This window comes from Hemitrygon akajei, chromosome 5, assembly GCF_048418815.1.
Source record: "Hemitrygon akajei chromosome 5, sHemAka1.3, whole genome shotgun sequence".
Lineage (NCBI taxonomy): Eukaryota > Metazoa > Chordata > Chondrichthyes > Myliobatiformes > Dasyatidae > Hemitrygon > Hemitrygon akajei.
This window is the reverse complement of record NC_133128.1, coordinates 48892873-48908121: the sequence shown is the minus strand read 5'-3', so window position 1 is coordinate 48908121 and position 15249 is coordinate 48892873. Positions and strand designations below refer to the sequence as shown.

Sequence of the window (15249 nt, the reverse complement as noted above, 5' to 3'; positions counted from 1 at the left end):
CCTCGAAGGAAATGCTTGGTGCAAAAAGGTGGAAGTCGGGAAAAAAAGATAGTACTTGTCACCCAACTTCCACTAATTGCTTTAAGTTGCACACACTTGCAACCTGAAGCAACAAGGAAAACACCAAATAGTTGTTGAGTTATATCAGTAAGCAGTAGAAATCCATTAGTATCACTTCATAGACTGTCCTTTAGGATTAATCGTGGCTTACTTCCGCTCCAGTCTCTCAGGGACTGAGGTTCCTAATGAGTCCAGTCTGAGAACAACAGACTCTTCCTCAATGGATTGTTGGTTCCTGAAGGGATGTGTGATTTGTGCGGTGATATGCTTCTTTTGTTGTTTATACTGGGCTTCTGTGTACTCCCACCACACTGAGTGGTCATGGGTCCCAGTGGAGATGTGTCCATTTTTTTCAAAGCGGGATTAGGAAAATCCTTTAACATTTTCCACTGTGTGTCTGGTAATTTCTTCTGTGACAGGCGCTCTGAGCCGTACTGTTTGAGGAGTCTGGTGTCAGGCATGCAAAAGACTTGGCCTAACCAGCTGAGCTGTGTGTAACCAGGGTCTCAGAGCTTGGAACAGGGTGTTGATGTTGGTTTGTTTGTCCTCCCCGCTGGTTTGGAGAATTTTGTTGAGACAGCAGTTATGATACCTGAACAGTGCCTTGAGGAAGATTCTCATGAGTTTTGAGCCAGGTATGTGATGGTGATCTTCAGTCACTCTTTTTCTTAGTTAGCCAAAGGCTCTTCTGCTGGTGCATTGAACGTGCTGGCAGCTTTCATCATCAATGCCTTGACAAGAAGTGGTTCCTCAAATATGGGAAGCTGATCAGATTTTTCAGGATCTGTGGCAGATCTTTAATGTTGGATGGCGGTGTTTTACAGTTGGACAAATTGATAGAAGACGATTGTCTTGTAGGTATTCAATATTAGGCTCATAATCTCTGCTTCAGTGAATGAGTTAAGGTGACTTGGCATCCAAGCATATGAAAGCAGTACAGGCCACCGCTGGGTTAGAAACCAGTTCCCTTGTTACAGACCTCGATTAGTCAGTTTTATCTGTAATTTGGAAATTGCACAAAATCACTCTGGGATAATATGTGGATGAGTTTTAATTAACATGAATATTTATTGACTGTTTTCCACTGCCTAGTTAAAATGCTACAGAATTAGGGTGTCTCAGGTTACATTGTTTAATAGAATATAGTTACTTATCAATAGAAGCAACGGCTTATCAATTTCCAATTTATGTGAACTCCTGTGGTAAAATGGCAGCCTGTACTGTAGGCAATTTTAAACCAATTTTTTCCAAGGCTTGCTCATTTGAATTTTTTTTGGGGTGCTCATTTGAGTGTGTGGGATGTCCACAGACTGGGCACTTATAATCCAGGGGTGGCTAATGATCCCTTTGGCAGGGTGGTGGTGGGCAGTGGTGTCCTCTCTGCTAAATGAGAACTTTGCTGCACAGCGCTAAAGAAGGGAACATGGCTGAATGGCAAAGCAAGCACGTTAATGGTCTCATCAGTCCCTATAAGCCTTAGGCAAGGACAGGTTAGTTATTGCCTTTCTCCTGCTTCAGGTCTTTGGGCAATACTTTTATTGCTTCAGCTACCTGTGGCCTGAAGAGAACTGGCCTTCTTTCACATACGGTATACTACGTGATAATGCACTTTGATGCATTTGAACCAAGGGTTGTATTTTTTATTCACATTTAATTTCCCATAAAATGCTACAAAATCTTCCCTCATTACTTGGACAACTCTATTATTTTTACTCCATCTTCACTACAATTTTAAATACAGTTGTCCATAAGTAATGTAAAGATTTGATTCTAGTCTACTGCATTCATGTTTATTGAACAAAATAAACTGTATAAAATTAAATATTCACTCTGTTAAAAAAGTGAACAGTTACATTCATTACTTGCTGTTTTATTAACCTTGACTTTTAAAATGTTTTAGAATGAGGTTAGATGTATTGCATTGACAAAACTTTTTGTGCAGGTAATGAAGAAGATAGTATTGAAACGTGAGTTGTACTATGTGGCTGAGATGTTTTTGATTTCTGCAGGTACTATGCTGTTGTTTACCCAATGGTGTATCCAATGAAAATAACTGGAAACCGTGCGGTTGTTGTAATTGTATACGTTTGGCTGCACTCTCTAATTGGATGTCTTCCTCCTCTTTTTGGCTGGTCGGCGTTTGAGTTTGACCAATTCAAGTGGATCTGTACAGCTACGTGGTACAAAGGAATAAGTTACACTGTCTTTTGGGAGATATGGTGCGGACTGTTGCCATTTTTAGCCATGGTCATTTGCTATGGATTTATATTTCGTGTGGCCAGGCTCAAAGCACGGAAGATTCACTGTGGAACTATTATTGTTGTTCAAGAAGAATCCAATAAGGATGGAAGAAAAAATTCAAACTCCTCTACCTCTTCATCAGGAAGCAGAAGGAACACCAGCAATAACATTGTTTATTCAGCCAATCAATGCAAAGCACTAACAACTATTGTGATTGTGATTGGAGCTTTTGTTGTCACATGGGGACCTTACATGATAGTGATTAGCACTGAGGCACTTTATGGTAAAGGGACTGTTTCTCCAGGACTGGAGACACTGGTAACGTGGCTGTCTTTTACTAGTGCTATATGTCATCCCCTTATCTATGGCCTGTGGAATAAAACGGTACGCAAAGAGCTGCTAGGGATGTGCTTTGGTGACAGATACTACAGGGATTCATTTGTTCAACGTCAGAGGACTTCCAGGTTATTCAGCATCTCCAGTCGCATCACAGGTAACCTAGGAAAAGGGAGTGGGGAAAGCATTTTCTCTGATGACTGCCTTATGAAAATATTGTTATCGCCTTTTGCTTGCTCATTTGTTGTGTTAAATGATATCTTTTTGGACATTTATGCTGAAAATTAAATGGGCCTGCCACATATTTGAGGAGTGTAATATGTCATGTACTGTACCTCTTTTGTAAATAAGATATTATTTCCTAGAAAATGTTCACCTTTTGGTTAAGGCTCTTTTCTATTATGTGGATTTTCTTCAATTGAAATTGGCCAGATACTTGCTTACCTTGATTTTATATAAGATGTACTTCCTTGAAAGCATGTTGTCATTTTAATCATGTAGATCTTCTTGGAGTTATTGCTGCTCCAGTTTATTAGATTCCTTTTAAATTCAAGGTTTCAGCATAGGATGCTTCGAAAGGAAATTATTACGGAGACATTCTGCTGCAGTATGTTGTGACATCCAAATTTAGAGAAGAGGAGCGTTAATGTTGTTTGGAAAGGATTAAAGGGTAATGAGATAGGCAACTACTAATACTCTGAGGTGGTACAAGTGAGGGTTGCTGTAAAGCAACGTCTGTTCGGTGATGTGTATGATTTTGAGTTTCCTGCAGGCTGCTGATGCTGTGATACTAAAACAAGGCTTTGATAGAATAGCTTTGCAGTCAGTTCCTGGGGCATATTTCAGCTGCATCACTTGGTAAAATAATGCAGAGTTCATGAAGGTCATTGCTTCAGAATATGGACCCTCGTGTTAATCCTTCTGGGAGTTACAGAAGCCTTTTAAAACAAAAATAAAATTAACGTATAGGAGATAGTGAATGAAATTTTGTTTATTTTCTATTTGTATTCATCCATATACTTTACAAAGGTGGGTCCAGTGTTTTTCTGCTTCCAGCCTTTGGAAAGTTAAGCAGTATGTGTGCCATAATGAGTGGCTGTTTATTCTCAGCAAGACGTCTTGTGTTTTACCTGTTCTGGTAGCAGATGTCCTGCTGTAAACACCATGAATCAGGCTGCGCTACACTGAATGTATTAGTCTCAAAGCACAGCTTTAGTGAGTCAGTGAATTGATAAATGCTTTCTGTTTGCTCCTTATTCTAATCTATTTTGCATGGGACGGGTGGGCACTGGAGAAGGGATTTATACCTGAAAACAGAAAAGAGAACTGTATATCTGGGAACAGATGATGCTTCTGGTGTGCAGGTGGCATGCATTGATGGTGTGGAGGGACTTGGTGAAATGTGAGGGTGCACGTCACTCAGCTGTTCAAAACAAACAAAAATTAGCATGGCATTAGCTGAAGAATTAACAGGACTTTAATGATGACGTTAAAATTACTGGAAGTTAGAGGAATCAACGTGCATACCGTCAGATTAGATGCTACCCAGACAGAATATGAGGTGTTGCTCTTTCGACTGGAGTGCATTGCCATCGATTTCTCTAGCCTTTGGTAATTACTCCCCCTCTCCACTTTCTCTTTTGGCATTCTCCATTCTGGTTCCCTTCTTACTCCTCTTCATCTCCTCACCTGCCCATCACCTCCTCCTTCACTTTCTTCCATGGTCCACTGTCCTTTCCCATGATAATAGATTCCTCTCATTTCTCCTCCTTTACCTGGTTTCACCTATCACCTACCAGCTTGTACTGCTTCCCCTCCCTCTGGTTTTGACCCCTTCCTTTCCAGTCCTGGTGAAGGGTCCTGGCCCTAAACTCCATTGATCATGTCTGACTTGCAGAGTTCCTCTAGCATTTTGTCCAGAATCTCATGTAAACAAATTCCTGTATCCTTCATTTTGAACCAAGTTTGTTTTTATATTGTCAGCCTCTGTTCTAATCTGGATTCTTTTCTTTTAAAGTTGCATTTAAATTCTCCTTTGAACATTATCCATGCCAATAAACAGAGTCTGGTGAGCATTTGCTGCTGTTGTTAGGCAAATTAGGTTTGGGTTTTTTCACACTGGAGAATGGAATAATTTGTTTCCTGCTTTGCCCCAAATGTGCCTTAGCTGATATGATTAGTTGTAATCAAATATCTCTATATTAAGTCAATCCACAAAGTGTGTGAGGAACTCATTGGATCAGGCAGCATCTAGGGGGAGAGGTGGACAGTTGATGTTTTGGGTCAAGCCCCTTCAACTGGACTGAAAGCTAAAAGGGAGATATCAGGTGTGGAAAGTTGGAGGGAAGGAGGGAAGCAAGACCTGACCAGCGACAGGCAGATCCAGGAGAGATCTGATAGAGGCAAGTGAGGGAGAGACTGGGTATAGCAATAGAGACGGGAGATGGAGGGTGATAGGTCGAGGTGACAAAGTGCTGAAGATTATGGAATCTGACAGGAGAAGAAGGTGGAACGTGGAATTGAGAGAGGGATATTGGGAAGGCAGAGGGGAAGAGTGGGCGAACCAGATGGGAGGAGTGTGTGAGTAATGTGCAGATGGAGCAGTAGTGGAGGAGGAGACAGAGTTATGGAGTTAGGGGGTGGTTGCTGATGTGAGTGTAGGAGAAAACTGGGAGGAGAGAGGAAAGGGACAGAGGTGGGAAAAGCTTATCAGAAGGTGGAGTGTTCCCTGGTCACACTGTTGGGTTGTAGACTACCCAGGTGAACAATGAAGTTCGGCTCCTCTGTTTAGCCTCACCCTGGCAGGGGAGGAGGCCAAGGATAGATGTGTCAGTATGGGAATGGGGAGGAGAATTAAAGCAACTGTCAGATGGTTGTGGCATACAGCGCTGGCGCTTGGTAAAGTGGTCTCAACGATGTAGGGGAGAGGAATCGGGAGCACTGGGCACAATAAGCAAAGGCTAGAGGTTTACATGTGATTGTTGGCCTCATCTGGGAGGGCTGTTTAGGGCCCTGGATGATAGTGAGGTGAAAAGTATATGTGTTACAACCACTGCAAGTGTAGGTGTAGGGACAGGTGTCATTCCTACAATTAACTGGGGAATGTGACTGGCGAGTTAGTGATAATCTATCCAGTTCTTCCCACATTCATCGCAGCCCCCACCACCCAATCCATCTGCCCATTACCCACACTTTACTCCCAATGGGATCCCCCACTGTTCCCGTCAGCCCTCCCTCCCTCCATTCCATGTTTATCCTTGCCCACCTATCAGATTCCCTGTGTCACCTCCACTATTACCTCCCACTTCCCCTTCCTCACTTGGATCCACCTACCACTTGCCAGCTCTCGTCCTACCTTTCCATCTACCTTTTTGTATTGGCTACCTTCTCCCTGTCGAATTTCATTTCAGCTGAGTCTTGACCTGAAACCAGCTGCCCATTTCCCTTCATTAGATACGGCCCGATCTGCTGAGTTCCTCCAGCATCTTGTATGTTGTTCCATATAACAGCATCTGCAGTCTCCTGTGTCTTCATCACAGTATTAAACATAACTATAAATATAATTTACACTGTTTCCATAGGATAGCCATTGATTGGATGTTCAGATACAATTATATATTTTGTAGTGCAGAGAGCTACCTCCTGGGTAAAACTGATTTTAAATCTAGAAGAGTTCTGCAGTCCCACAAACAAGATAACTTTAATCAAGCCCTTCCTTATTAAACTAAGTTAAATACATATCCCAGTCATAATGTGGCCCAATATGCCACCTTGTGAACCGATAACTATTTTAATATGAGATGTGTTTTTCAGTTATTTTCCTTGAAATATAATGACTGTCCTATTAAGCACTTACTAAAGTGCACTGAAAAGTCTAGGGACGTTAGAATGTGAGTCATTTGCTGCAGGACACCGAGCCTTTGATCTGAGCTTGCAGCCATAATATTTATGTAGCTGATTCAGTTCAGTTTCTTAGGGAGGGGAAAACCAAAAGACTGAGGAAAAAATAGATTAAAATTGTATATTTTAGTTCCACTTTATGGTTGCATTTGGGAACAAAAGTACATTTAGGGAAAAGTACTAAAAACATGAAAAAAAAATTTGAAAGTTGAAGCTTTCAAGTGTGAATGAATGGAACTTGTTGCCTGTCTTATAAAATGAAAATAAATAATATCCAAAAATAGAATATTGAGGCACAGTACGTATTCCGTAATTCCAGTCGTGCTCTCCAATTGATCAACATTTCAGACAACCTCTCCTGTCTGTTTTAAATGAGCAGTAACACTTTTACATTTACTATAGTAAAACAACTGGAATTCTTCAGAACTATCATTTAAGAAAATATTTCTCTGGCATAATTGCAGGAGAGAGATTACCTCAGTGCCAGGAGAGCTTACAATAATGGAGAGGGATTTGAAAATAATGTCTATTTTGAAAGTTAACCATGGCATAATTGAAAGCTATTAATATCTGAGTAAGGAATCTGCTACAAGTTAGAACACAGGCAGTAGGGTTTTGGATAAGCTAATTGCTGAAGGAGTAGGTCTTTAGGGAAACCTGCAAGTGGTGATGGATGTTTTGCACTGCCTTATTTTAGTAGGATTTTCATCCCCCTTGGTTCAGTCCTTCCCACATACATCCACGTCACCTCACATGCTGAATACAAACTCTAACTTTCAATTCCCTGGCCCTGATCGCATTATCCTCACCATGGATGTGCAGTCCCTGTACACTTCTATACCCCATTACGAAAGCCTTAAAGATTTCCACTTCTTTCTCAATGAAAGAACCGACCAGTTCCCCTCCACCACCCTCCTCCGTCTGGCAGAACTGGTCCTCACCCTCAACAATTTCTCCTTCAGCCCCTCCTGTTTTCCCCAAACTCATGGAGTAGCCACGGACCCCATCTGTGCTTGCCTTCTCGTTGGCTATGGTAACAGTCTATCTTCCACGTCTTTCCTGGTAATGCTCCCCAATTCCTCCTGCACTACATGCTCCCCAATTCCTCCTGCACTACATTGATAACTGCATTGGTGCTGCTTCATGCATTCAAGCTGAGCTCGTAAATTTCATCATTTTCGCCTCCAACTGCTCTTAAATTCACTCGGTCCTCCCTCTACTTTCCCAGTCCCTGGAGACAAACTCTACCTGTGTCTTTTATAAACCTACTAATTCCCACAGCTATCTTGACAATATCTCTTCCCACCCTGTCTTCTGTAAAAAATGCATCTGTTCCCAGGATGAAGCTTTCCCTTCCAGGACATTAGAGGTGTCCACCTTCAAAGATCAGGGTTTTTCTTCCTTTACCATTGAGCCCTCACTCGCATCTCCCCCATTTCTTCGAGATCTGTGCTCACCCCATCTTCCTGCTGCTTTAACAGTGATGGAGTTCCTCTTGTCCTCATCTACCACCCATGAGCCTCTGCATCCAACACATTGTTCTCTGGAACTCTAGCCTTCTTCAATGGGATCCTACAACCAAACACCTTTTTGCCTCCCCACCCTCCCCCACTCTCCACAGAGGTCGCTCCTTTAGTGATTCCCTTGTCCATTCACCCCTCCCCACTAATCTCCCTCATGGAGAGCAGCAGAAATGCTACATTTGCCCATTCACCTCCTCCTCACCTCCATTCTGGGTCCCAAACAGTCCTTCCAGGTGAGGCAGCACTTCACCTGTAAATCTGTTAGGTCCTCTATTGTATCTAGTGCTCCCGATGTGGCCTCTTCTACATTGGTGAGACTCGGCATAAATTAGGCAACCACTTTGTCGAACACCTCTGCTCCATCCGCGAAAAGTGGGATTTCCTGGTGGCCAAACATTTTAATTCTTATCCCCATTATGTCGGTCCATGGCCTCTTTTTTGTCACGATGAGGCCACTCTCAGGGTGGAGGAGCAGCATCTTATATTCTGTCTGGATAGCCTCCAACTGATGGAATGAACAGCAATCTCTCCTTCCAGTAATTTCTTTTCTCCCCCTTTCCTCGTCTTCTATTCTCCACTCTGGCCTTTTGCCTCTTTTCCTCACCTGCCTATCACTTCCCCGGTGCCCCTCCTTCTTCCCTTTCTCCCATAGTCCACTCTTCTCTCCTATCAACTTCCTTCTTCTCTAGCCCTTTACCTTTCCCACTATCCTAGCTTCACCTAGCATCTTCTAGCTAGTCCTCTTTCTCCTCACCCCGACTTTTCATTTTAGCGTCCTTCCCCTTCCTTTCCATTCTTGAAGAAGGGTCTTGGGCCAGAACTGTTTATTCATTTCCATATAAATGTTGCCTGACCTGCTGAGTTCCTCCAGCAATTTCCAGCATCTGCAGATTTCTTCGTGTTTGCTCCTCCAGCATTTTGTGTGTGTCACTCAGGATTTTCATAATGTAATTTCAAGTCAAGTCAAGTCACTTTTTATTGTCGTTTCGACCATAACTGCTGGTACAGTACACAGTAAAAATGAGACAACATTTTTCAGGACCATGGTGCTACATGAAACAGTAGAAAAACCACACTGAACTATGTGAAAACAACACAGAAAAAAAATCTACACTAGACTACAGACCTACCCAGGGCTGCATAAAGTGCACAAAACAGTGCAAGCATTACAATAAATAATAAACAAGACAATAGGTACAGTAGAGGGCAGTAAGTCGGTGTCAGTCTAGACTCTGGGTATTGAGGAGTCTGATAGCTTGGGGGAAGAAACTGTTACATAGTCTGGTCGTGAGAGCCGGAATGCTCCTGTGCCTTTTCCCAGATGTCAGGAGGGAGAAGAGTTTGTATGAGGGGTGCGTGGGGTCCTTCATAATGCTGTTTGCTTTGCGGATGCAGCATGTAGTGTAAATGTCTGTAATGGCGGGAAGAGAGACCCCGATGATCTTCTCAGCTGACCTCACTATCCGCTGCAGGGTCTTGCGATCCGAGACGGTGCAATTTCCGAACCAGGCAGTGATGCAGCTGCTCAGGATGCTCTCAATACAACCCCTGTAGAATGTGGTGAGGATGGGGGGTGGGAGATGGACTTTCCTCAGCCTTCGCAGAAAGTAGAGACGCTGCTGGGCTTTCTTTGCTATGGAGCTGGTGTTGAGGGGCCAGATTTCATTCCTTTTGATATGATAGTGAAATGGTAGGTGCAATGGGTTTATTTTAATAATAGTTGACTAGGACTGCAAAGAATTATATAATTTAAATAAATTGTAAGATTATCGATATCTGTTTAGCAATTCCTCTGCTTCCACCTCCCAATTTCTGCAATATAGTGTTGTAACCTGTTGATCTTTATCAAGAAAAATGATTCATATGTGGTGTAGTAAGTGCACTGGCCTTTGAGTGAACTTTCAGTATCCAGGAGTCACTGGATAGCGATCAACAGAACATTGGCCAATTTATTTCCCAGTTTTTGGTGCAATAACATTTAAGCATTAACTGTCATCTCGGCCCCATAACAGCTGATGACCAATAATATTTATTGCTTCAGTTATTTGGGTAGTCCATGTGTGGGAGGCATGGATCTGCCACTCTAACAACAGTAAAATTTAATTATAAACTCTGTTTAATGTGCTAACAGAAATAAACTAAGTCAGTAAGTAATAACTAGAGGAATTCTGATTTGGAATAAAGTTGCAAGTGGAAGGAATATTGGATTTTGTGGAGGAAGAATGATGCTAGTTGTCTGTCTTGGTAAAATACAGTGGCGATGGTGTGCGGTTAGGATCCTGGTCTCTACGGCTTCGCACCATTGCTGCTGTTAATTTCAAATTCTACAATGAATTACTGAATAAATAAGGAGATCAATAGCTGTAGGGTGGATTATAAAATGGATTGTGTGCATATATAAAAGGCTTGATTTTAAAATCTTGTATGAAAATGGAAGGAATAAATGTGTTTGTTCTGTTTGTTCTTGGACAGATTTGGGACTGTCCCCCCATCTCACAGCCCTGATGGCTGGTGGACAATCACTGGGTCATAGCAGTAGTACTGGTGACACCGGATTTAGCTTCTCTCAGGATTCAGGTAATTGTTCCTAATATGTTAAGGTGAAGGTCGCTTAACATGCACATTACATGTTTTCTATAATCTCCCAAAACATTTTTAAGTGTACCATTACATCTAGTAAAATCATAAGGTTTCTAATCAGACTTCTCTGTTAGACAGAATTGTTCTCAGAATGTGATTTTGCTTGCTTTCTAAGATTTGTAATTAAGAATTTCTGCATGTACTGTCTGGAAGATATGTAAGGAAATACTCCAGGAGCATGCAGTGTCACACTCAAGTTTCTGTAATGTGTTGGGGCATGTAAATTAAAGATTGATTTGATTCTGAAGTAGCTTGAATTTGATATCCTTTGAAACAGGCAATTTGTTCCTTATTCAGTTCCTTGGCCTGTAATTTCCTGAGACAAAGATAGTGATCATAGAATCCCAGTAGCCTTTTAAGTGGGTTAATATGTCATGTTTTCACTTTCAAGGCTTGGTCTAATCTAATGCCATGTCATCTCAGTTCCTGGAGAGCTCAGATTAATAAGGGGCCCACGTTAATGGTTCAAAGTATAATCTATATAATAATAGTCATAACCATTCTTCAGAACCAAAGGATTTTAATCCACTTGGGCAGTTCAGTGCAGCACTTAAAGAGTGTTACATTTTCAGAAGTGTAGTCCAATAATTCTATTCTAAATGTAGGGCCTACTTCAGTTCCAGCTGAAGAGTACAATAGTTCCACAAGCAATCCAGGCAGACAGTCCTTTCACAGCTAGTCAGTTCTTCTCAAAAAGTGTGGAATACGTATTTGTAAGGAACTGTGATTTATTGTGCATGCTTTAGATTTATTCTAATACGTAATTTACAGAAAGCTTTGTTCTCATGTTGTGTAGTGACATAACAGACCTAATCATATCTTTTCACAACCCATATTTTAGGCACTGATGTCATGCTTTTGGAAGATTTCAGTTCAGATGGAACTCATTATTCATGCCACAACAACTATCCAAACAGAAGACGGAGTTCTGTGACAATTGGTGAACTTCCAGAGTCACAAGGTATTTATAGAAGTAGTTTCTTTTCTGAGCTTCTTCCTTTAGTGACTCATTTAATCACTTGTGCAAAATCCATAATAACATGCGAGTGTCCATCTCAGGCAATTAAGAAATACATAATTTATGTCTGCTATGGATCAAATGTGCATTATTTCCCAATGGACTTAAAGCAGTCACCAGTGTTTAAGGTTAGGGGCTTTAATAAGGTAGAAGCACTGTAGATTTTAAACAGCTGAAACCATCTAACCTGCCATCACCAAGTCCTGTAATGGTTCTTTGCTTATACTGCTGGTAAACAGTGTAGCTGTAGCTTGGTAGGAGCAGTTTCCGTTCGTAGTGCTCTGGATTTCATTATGAGCCAGGAGGCTGGCTGATTGATTTTCAACGGTGGCCAATTCTCTGCTTTAGCTATTAGTAAGTTTTCTGAAGAGAAAGTTTGAACCAGTGAAGCCAAGGTGGCTGGTTTGGAACCTTGCATGCCAAGCAAGTGGTACCAGTAAAGTGGTACAGTTTACAGGAGAGCTCATTAAAAAATTGCCACGTGAAGGGCAGAGTATGGATATGTACCATACCCAGTCTATATTGGTTCCAATATTTTGGAAACTAGGAATAGAAATAGACCGATTAATCCACAAGCCTCTTGTGCCATTGACTGAGCCCGTGGCTGACCTGTGTACTAGTTCCATGTAACTACCATTTTCTTCTTAATTTTATGTGCATGATTGATTAACTGTATTAACAATTGACCTTGCATTATTTGCCCTTTGTGGAAGGGTTTTGAATTTCATATATAATTTCATATATATTTCATTATTTTCCATCACTTAGAAAAGTCCTGTTTAGGTCATAGACAACATTGTCTTGTCCTCAACCCCCATACTGACAATTAGTTTCTATCTATGCCATAATTTCTTCATTGTACCTTGAAAATGTTGTCCTATTATCTCTGGGATTCTGTTGAGTACTGCTTTCGTTTCAGAGTCAAGCAACATAGGAACTGGTCCTTTAGCCCACGATGTCCATGTCTGTCTATACTTCTCCCAATTGCAAGCACCTACTCCATAGCCTTCTCTATCTCGGCAATTGTAATGCTCATTGGCATATTTCTTTAATGTATGAGTAGCCACTTCCAACCCCCGAACCCAAGCAACGTTCCAGATCCTAGCAACCTCTGGATGAAGAAGTTCTTCCTCAGATGATCTGACCTCTTACTTTAAACCCATGCCATTCAGTTTTAGACACCTAAATGTTTCTCACCACCAACCTCTTTCTAAGCCCCTCTATTAGGTAACTCTCCTAGACTCCACTATGCTGAAGAAAACAAACCTAATATATTCATGGCAACACACACAAAGTGTGTGGAAGAACTCGGCAGGTCAGGCAGCATCTATGGAAATGAATAAACTTTTCGGAATGAGAGCCTTTTTCTGGACTGAGAAGGAAGGGGGAAGATGCCAGAAGTAAAAGGTGGGGGCGGGGGAGGGGAAAGGTGCTATCTAGAGGGTGATAGGTGAATCCAGGTGGGGCTGGAGGGGAAGGAATCTGATAGGAGAGGAGAGTGGACCCCGGGGGAAGTAACAGGCAGGTAAGAAGAAGTAAAACGACAGAGTGGGGAATAGAGGAGGAAGGTGGGAGTAGATTTATTTGCCAGAAGGAAAAATCAATATTCATGCCTTCAAGTTGGAGGGTACCCAGACAGAATATATAGTGCTCCTCCTCCACCCTGAGGATGGCCTCATCTTAGTACAAGGCGAGGCCATGGACCGACACATTGGAATAGGATTCAGAATTAAAATGTCTGGCCACTGCGAAGTCCCGTTTTTGGCAGATGGTGCGGAGGTGCTCAATGACGTGGTCCCCCATGTAGAGGAGGCCGTATCGGAAGCTATATATCATGTTGTATGTAAGGTTCTCTGATGGTCAGGATTGACCATGGATGATGCATCCTAGTTTTCTGTGTATATACAAGCCAGGGCAGTACAATATAGAGAGCAAACTGTTGTCCATGTAGCAGGCTCCGCTCTCCACGCAATGATTAATCCAAGGGAGCACCAGAGACCAACACAGTTTGGCACCAGCGGCATCGTAGGAATTGCCAGTCAGCACTGAACATAGGACTTCCTTAGGGACTCCAGGTCCAGACTTTTCCTCCCAAAGCCTTCCCCATGAGTGGGTATAGCCACAAGACAGTGGAGATCTGAGATCAGAGTTTTCCTTCTCTTAGCTGCTAACCATGACTGATGAACCCCCTCTGCCTGAAACTAAAACTAGTAACCAGTAACCTGCCTTTGTCCCTTCTCCTGACAGTAGAGATGGTTCTGCCAGGCTTAGTCTCCTGTCAGAGGTTATTTCAGATGCACAAAGTTAAGAACATCTAATGGGTAGTGGGAGCTTATCCTGCTACACTCCCCAGCTATGACAAACTTAAGGAACCTGTTGATAGATGTGTTGACTAAATAATTCTGGCTCTAGGAATAATCACATCCTACTAATCTGAATATCTTCCCTTTCCACAATTCTCTATCTTCTGCCACATGGCAAATTTGTAGTCGGGTTAATATCCGTGAATTTTAATTTTAGCCATTTGTCTCTTAAGAGGGACTTCAGCAATGTCTTCATTAAAACAAAAATCCAACTGATTTATCAGACATTCCTCCCCATTACAAATGTGTGTTTGCTCTCTCTGATCAAATGAAAGAAAAAATCAATATTCAATCCATTCATGACCGTACTTATTCGTAATTATATCCTGGCATCATGTGTTTGGCCGGTGGATTAATAATTATATGGTTTCTCCTCTCATAGCACTAAACTGCGTGCAGTTTCTGGACTCCGGGAAAATAAGTTAGGGGATTTTTTTTTGCATGTTGGCATTATTATTCTCTTCACTCTTTGCTTCCATTAAAGTTTGATGAGAATTTTTCTCTGACATATTTTCATGGAATTTGTGGGGTAATTATCCTCTCTTGCTCTTGTCAGGTGCAATTATATGTAGTGCTGATCAGCCTCACTATTTTTTTAACCAATTCTTATGGCTATTTTGACTATATCTCTTCACACCGTCTCCTGTAAAAGTGCTATTCCCTTTTCTCAGTTCCATCGTCTCTGCTACATTTGTTCCTGTGACTTTCCAGGACACCAGAGATGCCATCCTTCAAAGAACAGTGTTTCCCTTCCTCCACCATTGATGCTGCCCTCACCTGCATGTCCTCCATTCCCCAAACATCTGCGCTCACCCCATCTTCTCACCGCATTAACAGGGATAGAGTTCCTCTTGTCCTTATCTACCATCCCATGAGCCTCCACATCCAACACGTCATTCTCTGCAACTTCTGCCATCTCCAAAGGGATTCTACCACTAAACTCATCTTTACCTCCATCCTCACCCCCCAAAACTCCCTCTGTGATTCCCTTATCCGTTTGTCCCTCCCAGCACTTAACCCTGCAAGTAGCAAAGTGCTACACCAAACCATTCGACTCTTCCCTCACCTGCATTCAAACAGTCCTTCCACGTGAGGCAGCATGCCACCTGTGAATCTGCTGGTGTCATCTGTTGTATCCAGTGTCACCCAATTAGTGGTACTGGTCGTA

General features: G+C 42.1%; 1 protein-coding gene across 4 annotated transcripts in view; it reads left to right on the top strand.

Moving 5' to 3' along the window:
* The window catches only part of gpr161b (G protein-coupled receptor 161b), a 53177-nt gene that overhangs the window by 8799 nt on the left and 29129 nt on the right, over positions 1-15249 (top strand). For all 4 annotated transcript variants that reach the window (XR_012098923.1, XM_073045496.1, XM_073045495.1 and 1 more), the window contains exons 3-5: positions 2070-2794; positions 10533-10637; positions 11542-11661. Coding sequence is in view for 3 of the 4 variants with exons in the window: in XM_073045496.1 (XP_072901597.1) it covers positions 2070-2794; positions 10533-10637; positions 11542-11661 (950 nt within the window). In the remaining variant the exon portion in view is untranslated. The remainder of the gene's footprint in view (positions 1-2069; positions 2795-10532; positions 10638-11541; positions 11662-15249) is intronic.